General features: G+C 35.5%; 1 protein-coding gene across 3 annotated transcripts in view; it reads right to left on the bottom strand.

Annotated features, from left to right (window-relative positions):
• LOC149068847 (spatacsin) overlaps nucleotides 1-20770 on the bottom strand; it is an 85856-nt gene that overhangs the window by 39434 nt on the left and 25652 nt on the right. For all 3 annotated transcript variants that reach the window (XM_089250713.1, XM_089250714.1, XM_089250715.1), the window contains 9 exons: nucleotides 19223-19448; nucleotides 17366-17578; nucleotides 17121-17209; nucleotides 16290-16579; nucleotides 15602-15668; nucleotides 13056-13224; nucleotides 12414-12625; nucleotides 11401-11506; nucleotides 10344-10509 (listed from right to left, as the gene is read on the bottom strand). In XM_089250713.1, coding sequence (XP_089106839.1) covers nucleotides 10344-10509; nucleotides 11401-11506; nucleotides 12414-12625; nucleotides 13056-13224; nucleotides 15602-15668; nucleotides 16290-16579; nucleotides 17121-17209; nucleotides 17366-17578; nucleotides 19223-19448 — 1538 coding nt within the window. The remainder of the gene's footprint in view (nucleotides 1-10343; nucleotides 10510-11400; nucleotides 11507-12413; nucleotides 12626-13055; nucleotides 13225-15601; nucleotides 15669-16289; nucleotides 16580-17120; nucleotides 17210-17365; nucleotides 17579-19222; nucleotides 19449-20770) is intronic.

Raw genomic sequence — 20770 nt, 5'->3', positions numbered from 1 at the left:
CTTACAAACAACACCATTCTAAAGTGAACATCAAAACTATGAAATATTATGTGAAAATGAATTAAAGTCATGGGTGAAGATATGGGGGGCACTCAAGCGTGAAAGTAAAGATAGAGCAGACTCTCTCTAATCCAATGTATATTCATATACACTAAAGAACTGGCCAAAAAAACTGGTACACCTGCCTAATATCGTGTAGGGCCCCCGCGAGCATGCAGAAGTGCTGCAACACGACGTGGCATGGACTCGACTAATGTCTGACGTAGTGCTGGAGGTAATTGACACCATGAATCCTGCAGGGCTGTCCATAAATCCATAGGAGTAAGAGTTATGGGCATCTTTTTATCAGCCACCTCGTTGGGCATTTTGCCTGTTGTGGCGTTGTATTTGTATTTTTATCTGTTCTGAACAGCATGTTGCAAGGCATCCCAGATAGGTTCAATAATGTTCATGTCTGGGGATTTTGGTGGCCAGCGGAAGTCAGAAGAGTGTTCCTGGAGCCACTTTGTAGCAATTCTGGACGTGTGGGGTGTCGCATTGTCCTGCTGAAATTGTCCAAGTCCGTCGGAATGCACAATGGATATGAATGGGTGCAGGTGATCAGACAGGATGCTTACGTACCTGTAGGGTCCATGGATTCATGAGGTTGTCTCCATACCCGTACACGTCCATCAGCTCGAAGCAATTGGAACCGAGACTCAACAGTAATGTCATTAGCAAGCCATCCCAAAATGAGCTATCCTAAGCATGCACAATTCAAACTTTGTAAACAAAACACATGAATGACGATTTCTGAGTGTCACAAAAAAAATTCCAATAAAGGAGAAAAAACCGTGAATATGGAAACCGCGAAAATGGGGGGGGGGGTTGTAATTTATTTTTTCTGAGGAAAGGTTAATTAGAAAAATAAATTTAGAACACTCTTAACTGGATTAACATCTTGAACTTGTTGTTTGCAGGGCACCACAATACTCCCTAAATCAGCGGTTCTCAACCTTTTATGACTCGCGGAGCACTTTTTAGTAAAAAAATTCTATGGTGGAGCCCCTAGGTCCATTTTTAATTATTCAATAAAGTTACTGATATATTTTTAATATTTAAAAATAATTATTTTTTTAATTTTATTGTTTTTTATTTTCCTAGAGCGGCCACGGAGCCCCTGGAGAATGCACAAGGAGCACCGATTAAGAACCGCTGCCCTAAATCATTTAAGAATGCTCAATGTCAGAATACATCGAAAGACTATTTTTCAAAGTACTGGGCATAATCTTTGAAATATTGTAAACTGTAGGCTGAATATGTTAAAATATGTCATGTAACTTTACAATATTAATTCATTTGATTGTTTTATTGTACAATAAATTACTCTAACTAAAAATAACTTTTGTGCAAACATACTTTTTACCATTTATAGTGTTATTTACTTAACGTCAAACTTGTGTAAGGTTTCGATTATCAGAGACACATCTCCCAGATTAGCATGGATGAACGAGACCCTACCATATTTGGTAAAATAAGTATATGTACACATAGAAAAACCTTTACAATGTGAATGAAATAGAATATAGCATGATATACTGGTAATACTTAGAATAAAAAAATAAATCCCCTCCCACGATTTACATTTTACTATAAGTAAAATGTGATTATTCTTGGCGTGATGGCAACGATATAATATATCGTCTGCAATATGCCAAAACAATGAAAATGGAAAAAGTTACTTTTGAGAATAGCACATTTTTAAAGGTTTGATTATGTTTAAAAAATCAAGCATTTAAAAAAATTCACTATTCTCAAACATAACTTCTTTCACTTTCTTGATTTTGGCATGGTGCCAATGAAGAATGATAAATTTGATATACTTTTCAATTTCTACTACATTACATTTAGCATAGCACTACCAATTCTATTTATTCAGATTAGTTATAAACAGGGAATCAAATTTTTATGACAAAAATCTTGAAAATATGCAAGCATTTGTGACCTATAAAATGTTAAAATATGCCCCTTAACCCTCTGGCTGCTCATCCCGCGATTTCCACAGGCAACTCAAATGTAGCAAAATCTGATCATCCCGCGATTTCCGCGGGCATGTGTTTTTCTTCCTTTATTGAGGAGCGCATCCCGTTTTTTCCCCGTTTAACCACTGAAATAAATTATACAGTATTAGACGTTTCATTTATGTTTTGGCCAACAGATGTCGTTAGTTGCCCACTAAATTGCGGCATTTGAACGCACGTGGTATTACCGCTCAAACTTCACTTTTAAAATTCACTGAAAAAAATTAGGCAATTTTTGAAGCAATTTCCGTCCACAAATTGAGCAGTCAGAGGGTTAATATTTAAAAAAATATGACCTTATAATTTTCCCATTATTTTACCTTTTCTTCTTGTGTCATTAAGGTGAAAAAATAAACAAAAAATTAATAAATTTAACTTTTTAATAAAAATTTTCAGACCAGATTTAAATGAAAACCATGCCTGTCTTATGCACAATAACGTTTCTTCATTATGTTTTAGAATTGTAATTTTATGAGATTCAGTTTCAAATATTCAAAAAAAACTGCAATTATTTAATTTCGTCTAGGAAATTTTTGAAGAAACTATACAACATGACCTTTGCAAAGGTTTTTTTTTTTAATTTGATAAAAATTGCCAGATGAAGCAACATTTGAAGGTGGCTTTTTATAAAGCAGATGTCTACTTTCTGCAATCTCATTGACACTGCTGCACAATCTGTTAAATCGGTTTAGTGTTGGAGCTTTCAACATATTTAACAAAATAAAATACATTGGTATCATTGATCCTTCTTTAAAACCGAGCACAACTCTGGTCTACCATCATTGGGCAATTTGTTACCATTTTATTATGCTTTCAGATGTGTGCAGAATTTGTGGATATGTTCTCTATCTTACTGATACCTTATGTACCTAACCGCCTGCATGCGTATTTAGTGTTTTGCATGAAATTAGTGCTGCCATTTGTATTTTGAATTGTGAGTGAAGTGTAATGGTTGAATATTTGTGCAATTGTAGGCGGAGTGGGAACTAGGGAAGAACAGGGGGTAGGGGGTCTGGTGCCCAGTGTGCTGGACAAGGTAGGACACCAAGTTTGCTTTTTGTTCTTTCAAAATTATGAGGCAAGTGGCCACAAAATGGGTACTTGCCCTGGGTGACAATGTAAATTTTTGTTTTTGGTTGTGGCTATGGTTGTAAGATCTGTTTTGAGACTTTTCAACAGAGATATGGACTCACATTTTCTCCCAAAGCTGGAAAACGACAGAAAACTAATTTCAGCTAACCACCACTGCGGCACCTGTGGGATTTAAACCCAGGTTCTCATAATGTGAATCTCTCATGGTGCCCCCATGACCACACACTGGCTACCATCAGTGCTGAAAATGTTCTCCTTCAAATCTTGGAAAACATTCCATAACTTTTTACCCTGAGTACTCAACTTTAGACAACACCAAGATTAAAAAGGGGGACAAGGGGGAGGGGCAACAACCAAAGCAGAGGAAGTGGCAATTTTAGGGAAAGAAATTTGATAAAAAATTATTCTGTGAGTAATTTCAAAAAAAAACAAAATTCAAAAAACATTGTTATGGAGCTTTGAAGTTTTAATGACAGGAAGCGGTGGTAAAACAAAATGTACCCCGTCTGACAAAAAACTCCCAGATGAAAATACATTGAATGCAAAGATTTTGAGTGTCCGAATGAATAAACTCTTTCACAAGTGCTTTGTTTACCATTCAGAAACATCGCAAAACGATCCTCCGAGAACAAAAAAGTGGCAATTGGCAAATGCAAAAATTTTTTCCCGAAAAAAAGACAAGAATTCATTGTAAGTGCATACTGAAGAAAATGCCCACAAATTAAAATTTTCAGTGATAAAAATGGCCAAAACAATGATCTATTGCTTGTAAGTTCTTAACATATGACTTGTCATAAAAAAAAATTTAACATGTCATAAAAATCCGAGCCCTAGATATAAAGTGTAAGGTTCAGGAGAAAAGAGGTTGGAAAAAGGCCGAGGAGAAACAGGAGTCGCGAGAGAGAGAAACGAGAACGAGTTGAGACATTCGAAAAAGGGAAGTAGTGTAAAAGTTTGTACCGAAGAGACAGGACGGTTTCGTGGAGGTGTTGGATAATAAATTAAATAAAGTGTTGTTTTCTTCCTTTTGGGAGTCTAGAATCCAGTTATTTCGCCCTGGAATCGTAGTGGAGGTACAGCCGAGGACCTACAACCGATAAGAAGAAGAGGGGAACTTTACTGGCGCAGTCGACAGGATGAGGTCGTAGCTTCAACGACTCAAGATTGCGAGCTGAATTCGAACAAAAGTGTCCTAGCGACGGTGGAACCACCCGGTTCGTATAGAAGGATAGTAGCAGCGTCAAGCACCCACGCTGTGTTTTTTTTCGTGAAGTCAACCCGACAACCGGTGCTGAGAGGGGCAATCCTGCCCAGGCAAAAAGGAGCAAGTGTTGTACGGCGGTATCGAGACGATAAATAAAGATGGCGTATTTGGCAAAGGGGAACAAGGAGGATCTGGAGACCATGACCGCCAACTTGGGGTTAGAAGTCCGACCAGAGTTCAACTTAATGCAACTAGTGAGTACCATACAGGAAAGTGAACTGTACAACGAAGCGACGTGCAGAGATGCTGAAAACGATCATAGGCAATAGGAAAGAAAGAGAAGAGATGGAGGAGAGGCGTAGAGAGAAAGAGATGGAGGAGAGGCGTAGAGAGGAAGAGATGGAGGAGAGGCGTAGAGAGAAAGAGATGGAGTTGGAGGAGCGGCGTAGAGAAAAGGAGATGGAACATGAACTCGAAAGACTGAGGATCGAGACAGGAGTCAGAAGAGAGGATAATAATCAAGCTGGGCGCGGCAGAACCCCCAGCCGGGATTTCCAGAACATGATGCAGAAGTTCAGAATGGAAGAAGACATAAGTCTGTACCTGGTGCTGTTCGAGCGGCAAGCTCGTCGCGCGGCCCTGGCACAGGAAGATTGGTTAGCTGAGCTCTTGGGACTTCTTCCCTACGAGATGAACCAGTTAATTGCCCGCGAGCCGGAAGAGCAAGTACAGGACTATAATCAAGTTAAGGAATTGTTATTGTGGAGATTCAAACTCACCCCAGAGAAGTTCCGACAGATGTTTTCTTCGCGCCACAAGAATCAAGAGGGCACCTGGAGAGATTTCTACCACGAACTGTGTACCTATTTTGATGGATGGACGGAGGCTTTGGGGGTCACGACGTTTGAGCAACTAAGGGATTTAATCATCAGCGATCAAATGAAAAAACGCGTTCCAGCAGATTTTAAGGAACACTATCTGGACGAATGGAGTGATATGGTGTCACCAAGTAAGCTATCGGAGAAACTAGATAGATTCGATGATGTGAAGAGGACTCTGAAGACACCCTTTCCTAGTGACAGGACGAGAACCCCAAGACCGGTTCATCAAAATCCGAGATGGAAAGCCAACGGAAACCAGAGGCTTCAGGGTGAGTCCTGCCCACCTAAGGCGACGATGGGTTCGAATTCCAGAGAGAGAGCTGCAGTCACTTGTTACGCGTGTGGAGCAGAAGGCCATATAGCAAGGTTTTGTTCTGCAAGAGGCCAGCAGGAGCCATTGAGTCGGGCCCAGGTGAACTCTGTCCAGACAGAAGAGGGGGACACGATTGAAGAAACCACAGTTCTAACAGCACATATCACGGTGCCGGCAGCTGGTGTTGGTGCGGACATTGACACACCGCAGACCGTGAGTTTGAAATGTGGTCAGAAGACAATAAGAGGCGTAGTTGATTCTGGGACCCAGATCTCAGTCGTTAGATCTGATTTGGTTGAGATCGACGACAGTGAAGGCGAGGGGAGAATAAGGATCAAGTCCGCATTTGGCGAAAGTGAGATAGCCCCTCTCAAAATATGTATGATGAAGATCAGCGACGGCAAACACGGATACGTGCCAATTACTTGCGCAGTGTCGAGTCGCTTGATAAATGAAATGTTAATATGTCCGACGGCATACGACGCACTCTTGGAAAATGTACCAGTTCCAAGTCCGATCAATGAGCCGAGCCGTAGGGACGGTGTGTGTACTTCATCTGCCGATGGCAAACAGAAGGCCAACAACGGCAATAACAACGATTTTTGCATACCTAACGAAGAACTTGAAGAGAGGATCATATCCCAAGTCGAGAGCTACTTCACCAACTTCAACATCATGAAGAACAACTTTCTGCTGAAACAAATCCAGAGAAACAAGGAGGGCTACATCAGCCTGAGGTTGGTCTCATCTTTCAGGAAGGTCAAGACTCTGACCAAGGACTGGAGGGTCGTCCGGTACTGTCTCAGGAACTCGAACAAATTCCAAGTCAACGGAGGAGGCACTAAAGTGCGCTGTATTGTGCCCGTACCGGCTTGCGAGACCAGATGCGCTAAAATGACCCCGGTCTGCAACATGCCGTCCGAGGGAATGACACCCGAGTCAATGTCGCAGTTTATATCAGAACACGGAGAAGTCGTCGACGTGGCAGTCGTCAATCGAGGATCCAAGATACCATATGTCTGTACGAGGCGCTGTCCCTACGTCAACGGGAACATGAAGAAGACGCTCGCCCTCGTCAAGTGCAAGACCAATCGGGACGCGTCCGCATCCGAGGGCAAGGCCTCGCAGCTCAAGGAGATGAACTCGAAACGATACGACGATGGTCATGCTGTCAACAGGAGGAGATCGGCAACGAACCAGTTCCCGGCTAGGCAGGAAACGTCCAAGCAATCGGACTGGCGATTGTTTTCGTGTCCATTTGCCAAAGGAATCAACAGAGCTACGAACCGGCAGTCGAAGACCGAGAAAACCAGAAGCCAACCGGCTAAATCTTCAATCGTCAACAACGGCGTACCCAGGAATCAGGGCAGGGAAAGGTCATCCTTCTCTTGTGCCGGTGGTGACCACCACCCCATGAACTCTTGGATGAACAACCGTTATTTGCCATTCAAGGGTGGTATGGCCGCCGCCAAAGTAGCTGCTACTGCACGGTACAACACTCGCCTACCGGATAGCGTCATGCGTTGGCCTGGGGGACCCGAAAGGGTGATACGCAAGATAATGCCGACGCCCTGTCACAGTAGCAGTGAGAAACCGAGTTACGCTCTTGAAGCATCATCATCATTTAAAAATGATGGATGTGCTTTTCGATGATGGGACGTGTAAGGTTCAGGAGAAAAGAGGTTGGAAAAAGGCCGAGGAGAAACAGGAGTCGCGAGAGAGAGAAACGAGAACGAGTTGAGACATTCGAAAAAGGGAAGTAGTGTAAAAGTTTGTACCGAAGAGACAGGACAGTTTCGTGGAGGTGTTGGATAATAAATTAAATAAAGTGTTGTTTTCTTCCTTTTGGGAGTCTAGAATCCAGTTATTTCGCCCTGGAATCGTAGTGGAGGTACAGCCGAGGACCTACGACCGATAAGAAGAAGAGGGGAACTTTACTTAAAGTTACATAATATTTAAATGTTCCAGTTTTTCCTTTTCTTAACTCATCAGTATACTTATTTTTCAAGAGTTTTTTTCTTCACATAAAATTACAAATCCAATTCACTTGTTCAAACTATTTCGAAATTCTTCTAAACATTTTATAGTTTGAGTGAATTATGAAATATCTATGTATATAAAATTGATTTTCTGTCTGTGTGTGTTATGTTCTCTATACAAATATATAACTTTAAATTGATTTAGAGAGATTTAGATGGCTTTTTTCTCAGCCAGAGATATCAAGGAAACAGTTATTTTCCGGATATTACGCTGAGGTGAGCTCGGAAAGAAAAGTCATCACGTCTCCGCCGGGACAATATATATTAATATCCGGATATATATATATTATATATATATAATATATTAATATCCGGAAAATAACTGTTTCCTTGATATCTCTGGATGAGAAAAAAGCCATCTAAATCTCTCTAAACCGTCCCAACCGGGGGCCATTTCCTGAAGTTAAGAGAGGCTACTAATGCCTCTACTTCAGCGCCTCACGACACAGTTCGTGAAATTAGGAAGGCAGATTCATGTGTCTCCAGTGGTGTAGATGGTAGCATGCTTGCCCGGTATGCAAGAGGGCCTGGGTTCGTGTCCCGGCGGAGACGTGATGACTTTTCTTTCCGAGCTCACCTCAGCATAATATCCGGAAAATAACTGTTTCCTTTAAATTGGTTGTCACCACAAATTTTGCATATATGTCAAACATGACCTAACTTGGACGATAGGCTATTTCAAAAATTTGTCAGAGCTAGGCAAATGCCAGAAATGGGCAAAAAGTATGTCAAGCAACAATGGTTTCTCAGCCTCAACAATAACTTTTAGAATGCTTAATTTGGTTACCGTGGTTCCCTAACAATGTGTTTCAGACATGTATATGCCTTTACAATGGTTTGTCACATCTTTAATGCTGCCAGTATTATGTATAATAATTTATTCCTTTATAATGGTGTGCCACTTTTTCAATCCAGTAATTGAAGAAAACCTGGGTAGGGCTGGGTATTATAGCTATAGTCTGTTTCAGGTTAACTTTGCAGTGAAGAGAAAGGTAGAGAGTGTATTCCTTCGTCGCAAAATATAGTTCTCATACATAGGAGGTTTAAGATGATCCTTTATACAGAATATTTCAATTTTTTCTATGATTTTGAAAAAAATACTGAAAAAACATAGTTTTGAACTGATGTGTACTTGTTTAAAATTTTTAAATTATAAAAAATATTGGTTACCATTATCAAAAATCCATACCAACGGCAACGACATTCTGGCGCGATATCCTAGAAATTTTCCCCGCCAATATCACTGTCGTGTTTTTTCCGTTACAGAATTGTATAGTGTGTATATATATATATATTTCCATTATTTGGTTGAATTTTCCATAATGATACAATTTTTCATTCAGTTTTACATGCAGTTATAGGCTTACATAAAAACGAATATTCAATCAGTTTTATTTTCGCCTAAAAATAGGCTTCAGTGAGTTCAGATATTCACTCATAGATTACAGGAAGTGTTTCTCTTCCATTTGATTGCCGATACTATTGTGAGAGGCTGTTTATGGGTGCAGAAGTTTTGGTTTTAGGCCCTCCTTTTCTTATAATTATTTATTTTTTGCTATGTTTATGAGATAGTTTTAGTTTCCGATCACGGAGAGTGTTGACAGGAGTCACGTCTTCCACAAACGGACGCCATCTTCCACCCACCTGTTTCTCCAGATGCCCCTTGCCTTTAGTGTCACTTCAGATAAAATAAGTGAGAGAGGGGGTCCACAGTGGTTTGGGCTTTCATCTTTTATGTGACAGTTGTGTCTTTATTTTCACCAGAGATAGTCACGCTAAAGTTCTCTGCTCTTCCATTCCTGAATACTATATTTTTGGTTTTTGAATACTCGCTGTAAACAAAACTTGATAAGAATAATCAATAATCCGTAATAACCATGAGCAGCACATCAACTGTAACAAAAGAATAAAGCTGTCGTGAAAACAAGTGGCATCGACGTATACCGTCCGGGCGGAGGTCGAGCGACGGAAATTTCAGCAAGAAAAGTGAGTAAAAAAATTCTAAAATTCTCCGTATCATTATTATTATTTGGTGCTATTCCTGCATTTACACGTGAAAACAGAGTTAATCTGCTTCTTCTTAATTTTATTTAATATTAATTTTTTCCATATAAATTGAAGAAAAAATTAAAAATCCCCAAGTTTTTGAGAGCCATGGTTAATATACAGTATTTTAAAATTATACGTTGCTTTCATAATATTGTTTGGATTTTTTTTTTGTAAATAAATTTCAGCTGAGGGAAGGGAAATATTGCAGAAAAATATATGACTTTTTTGAAATTTTTAATGTTACTTACGGCATATCAATGAAGAGTAAGTGACACGCTGATAGAAGATAATTATTTTTTTCTAAATTTTAAAACATTTTGTAATCAAAAAACAAAACAAATGATTTCAAAAACCTCACTTTAATTTCTGAAAATATCAGCAATGGTTTTCTTTTAATTCTATAATTATTACTAATTCAACTGTGCAATTATGTTACACGTAAAAAAGATTTTTCTCAGTGAGATTGGCGAGAATCGGCCATACCTTACCGAGGCCGCACATCGATACATTGGTTAAGAGGCTTTCGTTCCATAGCAGCGAGTGATGCGGTTCCCTCGTAGCTTCCCCTTCACTGCAAAGTTAACCTGAAACGGACTATAGTTGGCAATAAAACTGTAGGAATCATAATTGGTGCTGGAGTTCCAGAATTCAAAATCAATTGATAATTGAAAAATATATGTCGATTAAAATTTGACATAAACTTACCAAAGATCTTGGCACCTGAAAAATCTGAGCAAACAATAAAAATTTCAACCATTCATCCTGTGCAGCACACTCAAGAAGATATAATTCACCAGTGTTAATATCATAGTAGTTTGCTAGAGTCATAAGAGGCATCCAGAGAGATAAATCTTCAAAAGCAGAGCTTTGACTGCAATACAAAATAACAGATTACAATTGAAGCACCCCTCAGATGAAAATAATTTAAATTGAGCTCTGTGTGTCTTCAAAATATACCAATACAACTTTTACCAAAAATAGAAGAAATTTCAGTACACCCATTCCCTTATTTAAAAACAAATCACAGTGATTCAACTAGTACAAATATAAGGCCACAACAGGCAAAATACCCAACGAAGTGGCTGAGAAAAATATGCCCATAACAAGTATGGATGTTATACATTTTTGAAATACAGCAACCCAATTAAAAATTCAATTACAAAAACTAAAAACTCTAGATAACTAAACATTCGTCTAATAGACTACCTGATGGATTAGTTATTGAGTAAGACTTATTTAAGTTTAGTTATATAGGGTTAAACATGATAAAATATAATACAAAGCTCATAAAAAAATATTATGGTTGCTCTTATTCTAAGCTTCCCAATTTAACCCTACATGTGTGTGTGTGTTTATCATATTTCCTTTTAAACGTGTCAATTGTGTTAGAATTTAGTACCCCGGGGGTAAGCTATTCCATTTATTCACAACTATTAGAGAAAAACTCTCTAGGACACCATAACCTAGAATTATTGTCCTTTACCAATCGATACGGGGGGGTCCCCTTATCGAAGCAGTCGATTCACAGCATATTAATGATTCATGGTTCATCCTATCCATCCTGTTGAAAATTTTGAACACTTCGATAATATCCCCCCCCCCCACAAAAAAGATCTGTTTAAAAATAAATAACTTATTTACTACTTTGTTTATATTTGTACCTCTGTGTAAAATCATTTATACGTTAATTACATAATACCATGCATTTACCAAGCATCATTGCTTTACTACTAAATATCATTGAATTTCTGACAATACTTACCCAGGCACAGAATCAGACTTCCACTTCTCAAAGATTTCATTTTGCAATAAATTTACCAAACTTATTGCATTTTCTTTCTCTTCTAAAGCTCTATCAAACAAATAATCTAAAAATATAAAAAGCATTCAAGCCATAATATTAAGTGAAAATAGGATTTATTTAAATAAAAGACTGATATTAAATAAAAGATGATATAATGCTTATTTGATTTTCAAAAATTTTATAATTAACTAATTAATTTTCTACTTTAAAAAAAATCAGTTAAATGATAACTTTTTGTAATGAATGCTAAGAATAAATTTTCCCATGATTTTGCTTCTTGAGCTTAATACAATATTTATATGTTTGTTTTTATTACACCAAAATGTGATTTTATGTATTTGATTGGGCTAGTTAAAGAAAACCTATAGTTTAGAATAGCTAAAGGAAGCCAATCATGCTTCAGTTGGAATTTAAACCAACGCCTGCATAGAAACGTGTTGGTGTGCACACCACATAATAACCAGGAGCCTCTATTAATGTGTATTTCAAGAGAAAATACAGTGAAAATGAAAATGTAATAAAAAACAAATGTAAATGAAATTTGTTTAAAATTTCTTTTATTAATAGGGGGTAGTAGAGCTATGGTAATGTTATAATATAAAAACTTCTCACGAGTAAATATTCATCATCTGAGTCAGGTGTAAATTCAGGGTGATTTGTCGGAGAGGGCAATCAATTTTTACTAATGGTCATTGCTGTCCTATATTTTATGGAGCATTTCCCTACACCCCCTTTTACCACTGTGGGAAACTTAATACCATTTCCCCTTTCAGAAGCAAGTTGGGCCAGAAGTGTGTGTATCTAGTGTTGTGTGTAAAGTCAGTGCAACCAAATCCATATTTCAAATTATATGAAAAGTAATTATTGAATATTTGTGCTGTTGTAGGGTAGACTGCACTATGGTGGTGAGACTTTTTAACCAAGAGATAGACCTGAATTCACACCACAAACTTAGAAAACTGGGTACTTACTAATTTGATGAAATGTTCTTTGTTTCAGTTCTTCAGATTTTTGTTTTTCAGTCAGCCTACGATACAGTAAATTTTCATTGATCAAACACACACGGAGTGGTAATGAGTCTTGCCCCAGAATTTCGTGAAATACAATGCAAGAAGCACATATTTTTTCTTGGTTGAAGTGAGATAGAGCAAATCTGAACACTTCTTTGCAGACATTGCGAATGCTTGGAAAATAAAAAAATGATGAAATAGTTATCAACAAGAAAGCAAAAATTAACAACAAAGAACTAAAACAATTTCTAACTGAATTTAAATGAATAACATGAATAACTAGAATAACATGAATAACATGAATAACTAGAATAACATGAATAACTAGAATAACATGAATAACTAGAATAACATGAATAACTAGAATAACATGAATAACTAGAATAACATGAATAACTAGAATAACATGAATAACTAGAATAACATGAATAACTAGAATAACATGAATAACTAGAATAACATGAATAACTAGAATAACATGAATAACTAGAATAACATGAATAACTAGAATAACATGAATAACTAGAATAACATGAATAACTAGAAAATTTCAATTTGAAGCAAGTATATTTTGAATAAAGCTTCACACAAACTATAACTTACCTTTGTAATGTTACTCGATTTTCTTTGGAAATCAATTGGGCTAAAAACTTCATGTATGAAAAATTAGGCCTCCCTTCAATTAGGTAGTAGTGATAAGTGAGAGGTTCTTCCACTCCATGCTGCTCGCAAAGACTTCTCATAGAGAAGTGTGGGAGTTCTGACAAAGAATCTAATATAGACAAATTTATATTTTTATAAAATTAAATTTATAAATTATTTTTTTATACATTTAAATTAATTTCAATTTCTAAGGGGGCCATGTAGAACATCAAAATCATTTCTTTATGAGTTGTGTAAGAGAAGCAAAGCACGATACGATAAACATGTTGGGGTAAATCGAGAAGCTATCCATTCTTAGAATAAGACAACCATAAGTATTCTTTATGGGCATTGTATAATATTTTATCATGTGTATATATTGTTTGTAATTTGTGTTAATTGCATTTTTAATTGGGTTGCTGTATTTTTGAAACATATGACAACCATATTTTTATGGGCATCTTTTTATCAGCCACCTCGTTGGGCATTTTGCCTGTTGTGGCGTTGTATTTGTATTTGTATTTGTATTTGTATTTGTACATATAACAAACAAGCTTTTTGACAAAAAATTTCATGTTTTATGAACAAAGATACAAACAATTTTTTTTAACTTTTTAATCACCAAAGCATATTCACATAAAAAAAAAATTCTTGTGAAAGAACATGCATGAATTACAAGATTGTATGGTAATTATACAAGATATTGTCACACAAAGCAGTTGAAGATAAAGCATTGACACTTCTATGGCGATACCAGTCATAAGTTTGTGCCAAAGTGGGAGAGGGTGAAAACTACTAGAAAACACACTGCACTTGCGCAACTGCCTTTTTTTCCCTTGTGCCACTCATAAAAAAAAAGTAAGTTCTATTACTTTTTTACCCTTCCCACATGGTTGTGCTAAAAAGCCCTTCCTTCTCAGGGCCAAATTTTGTTTTTAGTAATCTCTACAATATTTCTTTAGAATTTATTCTTTTTCCTCTACTTCATTGTGATTCGAAATATCGAATTATTGCTACTTCCTAGGAGTATACTGGAGTACGATGTAACCTCCTGTAACGGCCACTTACCAACAACAGTAACCTCTGAATAATGGCTACATTTTTTGCAGAATGGAACACATCCTATTGGATCAACATTGGAGGATTAACTTCTGAACAAGGATTAATGAACAGCCACTTTTGGACATGCGAACAAAAGAAAAATTATCCATGTCCTATGAAAAAAATAGTTTGCAAGATTTTTCTCCAGGAATTCTTCCTCAAACCCTACAAAAATAAGAATAATGATGGTTTCTTTGCATAGATCAATGGCCAAAATGTGGTTCACCAATCCCCCAAGGGTACACCAGGAGTTTCTGGAGGGGGGAGGTATGCTGTGATGTGTTTCAGAAAAGAACAAAGCAGAAATGATAGGGAAAATATAACAAGATTCTCTTGCTATTTAACCAAGGGAGGTCCTCGGGTAGTGACTAATTGAAAACATTGCCCTAGATGACAACATATAGATGGGTCTGAAGCTGATGTCACTCTCCATTATTCATATGAAGGTTTTAACTGCTGGCTAATACAAAGATGAATTCAGAAAAGGAAATTCAATCGTCTCTACAGGAAATCCATCCCACATCCTTTCAAATACCAGGCAAGTGCGCTAAGCTACTATACTACAGAAGCAACTTTCCTTAGAACTTATATGCTTTCATCTTCATCATTTCTGCATCGGACAGCTGTTAAAACACTTTCGTATAAATAGCTGGGTGTATGATGAGTCCAGTCACTTGAAGAATGCATGTAAGCAGAGAGAAGAGTTAAAGACAGTATTTGACCATTGAAAAAAATGCCCAATCACAAATCTCTTCAATGCAAAAGGTATTTTATGAGGCCAATACATTACCAAACCACTTCTTACATTCAATTATAGTATGGTTATTATAATTTTACATGCAATCAAAACTTTTTTAAAGTACTGAACCTCTCAACAATGGTAATTATATAACTTCCAATAATGGCAACATTTTCATGATCCAGTTCCTTTCCATATTCAATAGTAATGCTGATCATCTGTTAACTCCTTGCAAATCTAGACACCTTCTCACGTTTTTAAATACTGTAGTATAGTATGACTTGAAAAGATCAACCAGGTTCAATTTGGTCTGCTTTGTCAGAAAGGTTAAAAACTCCTAATACATGTATATTGGAGATAAGATTGATTCAGCAAAACACTGATATCTTAGTTTCATTATGTGGCAATATTTAGTGAGAAGAAATTAAAGCTGTTGATTATTTTTTTCAGCATTTTTTTCTGCATGCATGCACACTTACTCACTCAGAACCTTGTGACAAGAAATTTGTAGCGTTTTTTTTTGTTTTGCTTATATTTTTTAGACTTAATTCAAAAGGTACTAAAACCGGAAAAAAATTCAGCCACTCTTGGGGGAATAGTGAGAAAAAAATAAATAAATACAAATTAATATCAGTTAGGTCACAATAGCAAAAGTTTTTGTACTTACCTTCACCTTTCAATACATTTTTTGACTGCCAGCCAAATAGCCTTGAAATGTCAAATGAAGTATTTTCCTAAATGATGATAATATTATTGAATCACATTTTGAATACATATTCAAACAGACTATGCATGTGCTACAGAAGGATCATTGAAGTTTCTTTTAAAAATTTGTCAAACGATTTAAATACTGCTTATACCCATCCCATACAATGTAATTACTTAAATCAGTATTTTTTCCAAGTTATCAAAATTACTATTTATAATGATAATCAAATAGATGGTTTAAAAAATTTATAATGAAATTCAATCTTTACTCATTAATACTTCTAGTTGTCAGTACACTAGCAAGTTTTAATTTAAAAATCATGTGTTTTGGTACTCCATCCTCAATAATAAGTATTAAAACATTCATTATACATTCATAACATAATGATATATTCATAATTATATTACATAATTATTTCATTAAATTATATTACATAATTATTTCATTAAATTATATTACATAATTATTTCATTAAATTATATTACATAATTATTTCATTAAATTATATTACATAATTATTTCATTAAATTATATTACATAATTATTTCATTAAATTATATTACATAATTATTTCATTAAATTATATTTATAAGTTATAATTTTAAATATATATAAGTTAGTCTATATTCACATTAGGTGTTCTAACCTGCAATAATCTGTACAAAGATACATCTTGCACATTGGGATCACCTTCCGGCTTAAAGAGTCCATTGAAAAGAACAGGATAAGGTCTCAGAGAATCCTGGAATGTTTTTATTTCGGCATCTGTTTGCAAGTTCTCTCTGATGAGATTCATCAGTGGTGTGGGATAAAAAAGTAGGATAGCAATATTAAGTGGTGTTGGAACCTGGGTCAGAATAGTTTTGGGAGTGAGATTAGGGACACCATAAATCTTTTCAGCTGTGCTAAGCATGGCATTGTATGCTGAATATCCATCTGAAACACACCAAAGAGTAAAAATTATCAAAATAGCTTATTTCTCTGAAATGAGAAAATGAAGAATATTGGGATGGTGGAAGATAAAAATTTCAATGTGAATATTATAACTATTAAGCTATAGTACATTCTGAAATGAAATTTCTATACTAATTAAGACAAATTTGCTTGTGTTATGAAATTGTGTATACAATTTGCACATATTAATATTTTTTTAGTTGATCAAAAATATCAATATTTACTATTTGAGTAAATTAATAAACGTGAATGAAACATATAAAGGGATAAAAGCCATATTGGTGCAAGCCCATTTATACTCATTTTGTGAAATGAAACATTTTACTGCAGGTGGTATAATAAATTTTTCATTCGCTACAGAATTCTTCTGCCATCTTCTAGAAAGGGAAATGAGTTGACTTTCCTGAAATTTCCTTTCAACGTATTATCATTTGTAGATCAAGAAAACAATGTACACCAGAGTTTGAATGAAAAGTGAAATGCACCATAATTACCATCACCGCTTTGCATAATTATGTTTTACCTTGCATATTCTGTGACCACATTCCAAACGCTTTAACCATTTTCAAGAGAGGGACATCACATAGTTGACATGTTGGCCAAGTTATAAATCTACAAAATTGTTACAAGAAATGTTTTTTTTTTTTCTGTTAGACAAATATAACTTTATACCATTAATCGAAAAACATTTTAAAATAAATTTTCACTGTTAAATATTTTTTGCAATTTTTAATAACTTTCAAATAGTTATCAGAAAGATTCATTTACTTTTCATGACTCTTTTTCCAGAATTCATACAAGAAATGAATCAGATTGTGCTTCAAACAGTAATGGATAAGTCTATGGCTGAAATCAGTGAAAGATATGTTGGATTTGCTTGATGTAAATAAATCTTTATCAGTCAGAGAACACTGCGCTTTCCCGATGCGACTCAGCAATGAAGAAATATCCTCCAGTTCATCCTCGCAGAATATCCCATATCTGTCACAAGGGAAACATTATTATTTTTACAAATTAAATTTAAAAATCAATGCTGCTGACATCACATATACTGAGATTATGACAACATATGAAGCATTTTTAATTGATTTATAAATGATCCAAAATCCATAGATTGATAATGTCCATTATTGAATACATATTTAAATTTTGCTAAAGTATAAGTTTTTGCAAATAACTAGAGCAGGGGTGGCCAACCTTTTCCCAGGCCGTGCCACAATGAAGAATATTTTGGATGCATGTGCTCCTTTACTAACTTTAACATGCAGACAATATATCCCATTTCTACAGGACACAAGCATTCCCTCCCTTCATTCCTGCAAAATATTGTGCAGCTGTCCTATAATTTTCATAAAAATGTTCAGTTTGTCACTCTCAAGTTCTAAATTGTTTTTATTTTTGAGTAATAAATTTGATTATCGCAATGCATATTGTGCATGCAGGTTTAAAGATTGTGAAATGCATATTGTGCATGCAGGTTTAAAGATTGTGAAATGCATATTGTGCATGCAGGTTTAAAGATTGTGAAATGCATATTGTGCATGTAGGTTTAAAGATTGTGCAATGCATATTGTGCATGTAGGTTTAAAGATTGTGCAATGCATATTGTCAATATATAATCAACAGAGGTTCATCTTACCTACGACGTATTTGGCATAGACTCCTGAACCTGAGGAGACTGGGTGTTTGCCCCCCCCCCTCCCCTAATAAACTCTGTGAGAGGGCTTAGGGCCCCCCAAGAACTCATGGATATACAATGTAATTGTTTTATACAATGCATGTTCCCCCATGCAAACGATCCTGAATCTCCTACACATTGGACATCCAACAACTATGCCCAAAGATGAAAAACCGAACAGAAATGCTTTGAAATGAAAGAAACAGTCACCACATAATTATTATTTTAAGAGTGCCTACCATACTAAATATAGGTTTGGCAGCCTACAAGACCATTATTCCCCAGAAAAGGACTGTTTAAAAGTTGGGGATAATTTTTTTTGATTGAAAAATGGAATAGAATTTCTTTAATTTTTGAAAAGCATTCATGTGCCACTCCTAATACCATGGCATGTTGTGAGTTAGCCACCCCTGAACTAGAAGAAACAATATAATAAAACTTACATGAAATTTCAAGGGTTCTTGATACTGGTTTTATAATAAAACTAGGTATAATACCCGGCGCTGCCTGGGTTTTCTTCAATTACTCGGAAGATTGAAAAAGTGGCAAACCATTATAAAAGCATAAACTATTGCACATATATACTGCCAGTGTTAAAGAAGTGGCATGCCATTGTAAAGGCATATACATGTCTGAAACGTATTGCTAGGGAATCACAGTAACCAAAGTAAGCATTCTGAAAGTGATTGACAGTTTTTGCCTATTTCAGGCATTTGCCCAGCTCTGACTAACTTTTAAAGTAGCCTATCATTCAAGTCAGGTCCAGTTTGGTATATATGCAAAATTTGGCAAAGATAGATCTAGTATAGAGAACACACACACAGATATATGCACACACACACAAATCAATTATATATATATGTATATATATATATATATATATATATATATATATATATATATATATATATATATATATATATATATATATATATAAATGAACATACTTAGCTAATTCATTCAATGCCAGTTCCGATATGTGAAATGGTGCGACCTGAGGAATAGAATTGATCATAGCCTCATTTAGAGACCATTCATAAGGAAATTCTTCAGTTGAATGCCCTGGTAATTTTCCAAGCCAGCTCAAAATCCATTTGATAATAAGAGATGAATCCCCATATTCAAGCAGATAATTCCATACTGATACAGACGATACCTCATAATCAATGGGACCTACATTATAAAATATAAGATGATTTATGCAAAATAAAGTTAGCACACATATTTCAAATTGAAAACCTGAAAAGTTCAAGAAGCTACCCACTTCAAAGTTAAATAATGACTTAATCTTAAGACCAAATGCACAACCCCCCTCCCATTAAGTGAAAGCAATTTTTTTTTCAAACAAAATACAAAATGACATCAATTTTGACCATGTAATAAGTTCATAAGATACATATATTTGTATGCTGGAGGTAAAGGGCACCATGTTCATTTTCATCAATATTGAGATGATGGTACTTTTATATTGGTATTTTTTTTTTGCACTACACATAGATATAGAACCTAAGTCCTATTTTAATGATATTCACTTTATAAAACAAGCGAGCTCCTTAGAAAGTCATGATGGGAAAAAATCTCCTTTTCGGAACATGGTGCAATTTACTTCCAGCATACAGATATAATCACGCTTAACAAAATATGCACTGCATTAACCAGCATGGCAAGAAATTTGAGTCAGAGACTCCAGGCAATTCTTGTACATCTAGACTCTAAGAATCAATGGGACTCGCTGATTTGAACCTTTTTTTTGTTCTTTGCATTTTAGGATCCTTTCAGATTTATGAACTAGGTTTAGATAGTTCAAAGTCTTTATTTGCTTTTGCTCCCACAAATCTTCATTTATAAAAACTGCCAGATAATGAGTATAATCATCCGCATAGATTACACAAGTTAAATGGATACATAAATTTGCAAAGCATTTTTGTATTTCTTGAGCATGTGTACAAAATTAGAAAGAACAGACCACAAAAATGAAAAATTGTACCCTGAAAAAGTACTGATGTTGTAGTACAAAAATTATAGCATCTCTCAACACACAGAAAAATTTGCAGTATACAGTATCGTATACTGCATATTTTGTATTGGGGTGACAGTAATTAAATTAGAACAATAAGTAAATGTTAAATTTTCATTAACATTTTCACATTCCTTGACAAAACATGTTTTCTACAATAAAAAACTATTACTATCAATCTTAGTAGTAATTCATAGATAGTAATTTACTTATTCAGTACTTAACATCAATTTATATCTATCTTTTGAATGTATTCTTTGATACATATTAAACCTTGCTTTTCCCAGCATGCCAGGAATGAACTAGATTACACCATTAAAAAATCTAATCTCCCTCGATTTTTACAACATGCTAGCTAACATGCTGGAATATGGCATATGTAATGTAAGAGAGATGCACTACAATAACTGAGAGGGCAACATTATACAAGCTTATGCTACATTAAGAGATTGTGCTGCAAAACATTGTTAGCTTGGTG

The sequence above is a fragment of the Pholcus phalangioides genome, unplaced genomic scaffold, assembly GCF_987345545.1.
Source record: "Pholcus phalangioides strain wild (caught in Gottingen) unplaced genomic scaffold, Ppha-v1.0 ptg000024l_1, whole genome shotgun sequence".
Taxonomy (NCBI): Eukaryota; Metazoa; Arthropoda; class Arachnida; order Araneae; family Pholcidae; genus Pholcus; species Pholcus phalangioides.
Note: the sequence above shows the minus strand (reverse complement) of the source record. Positions and strands in the feature narration are given on the sequence as shown.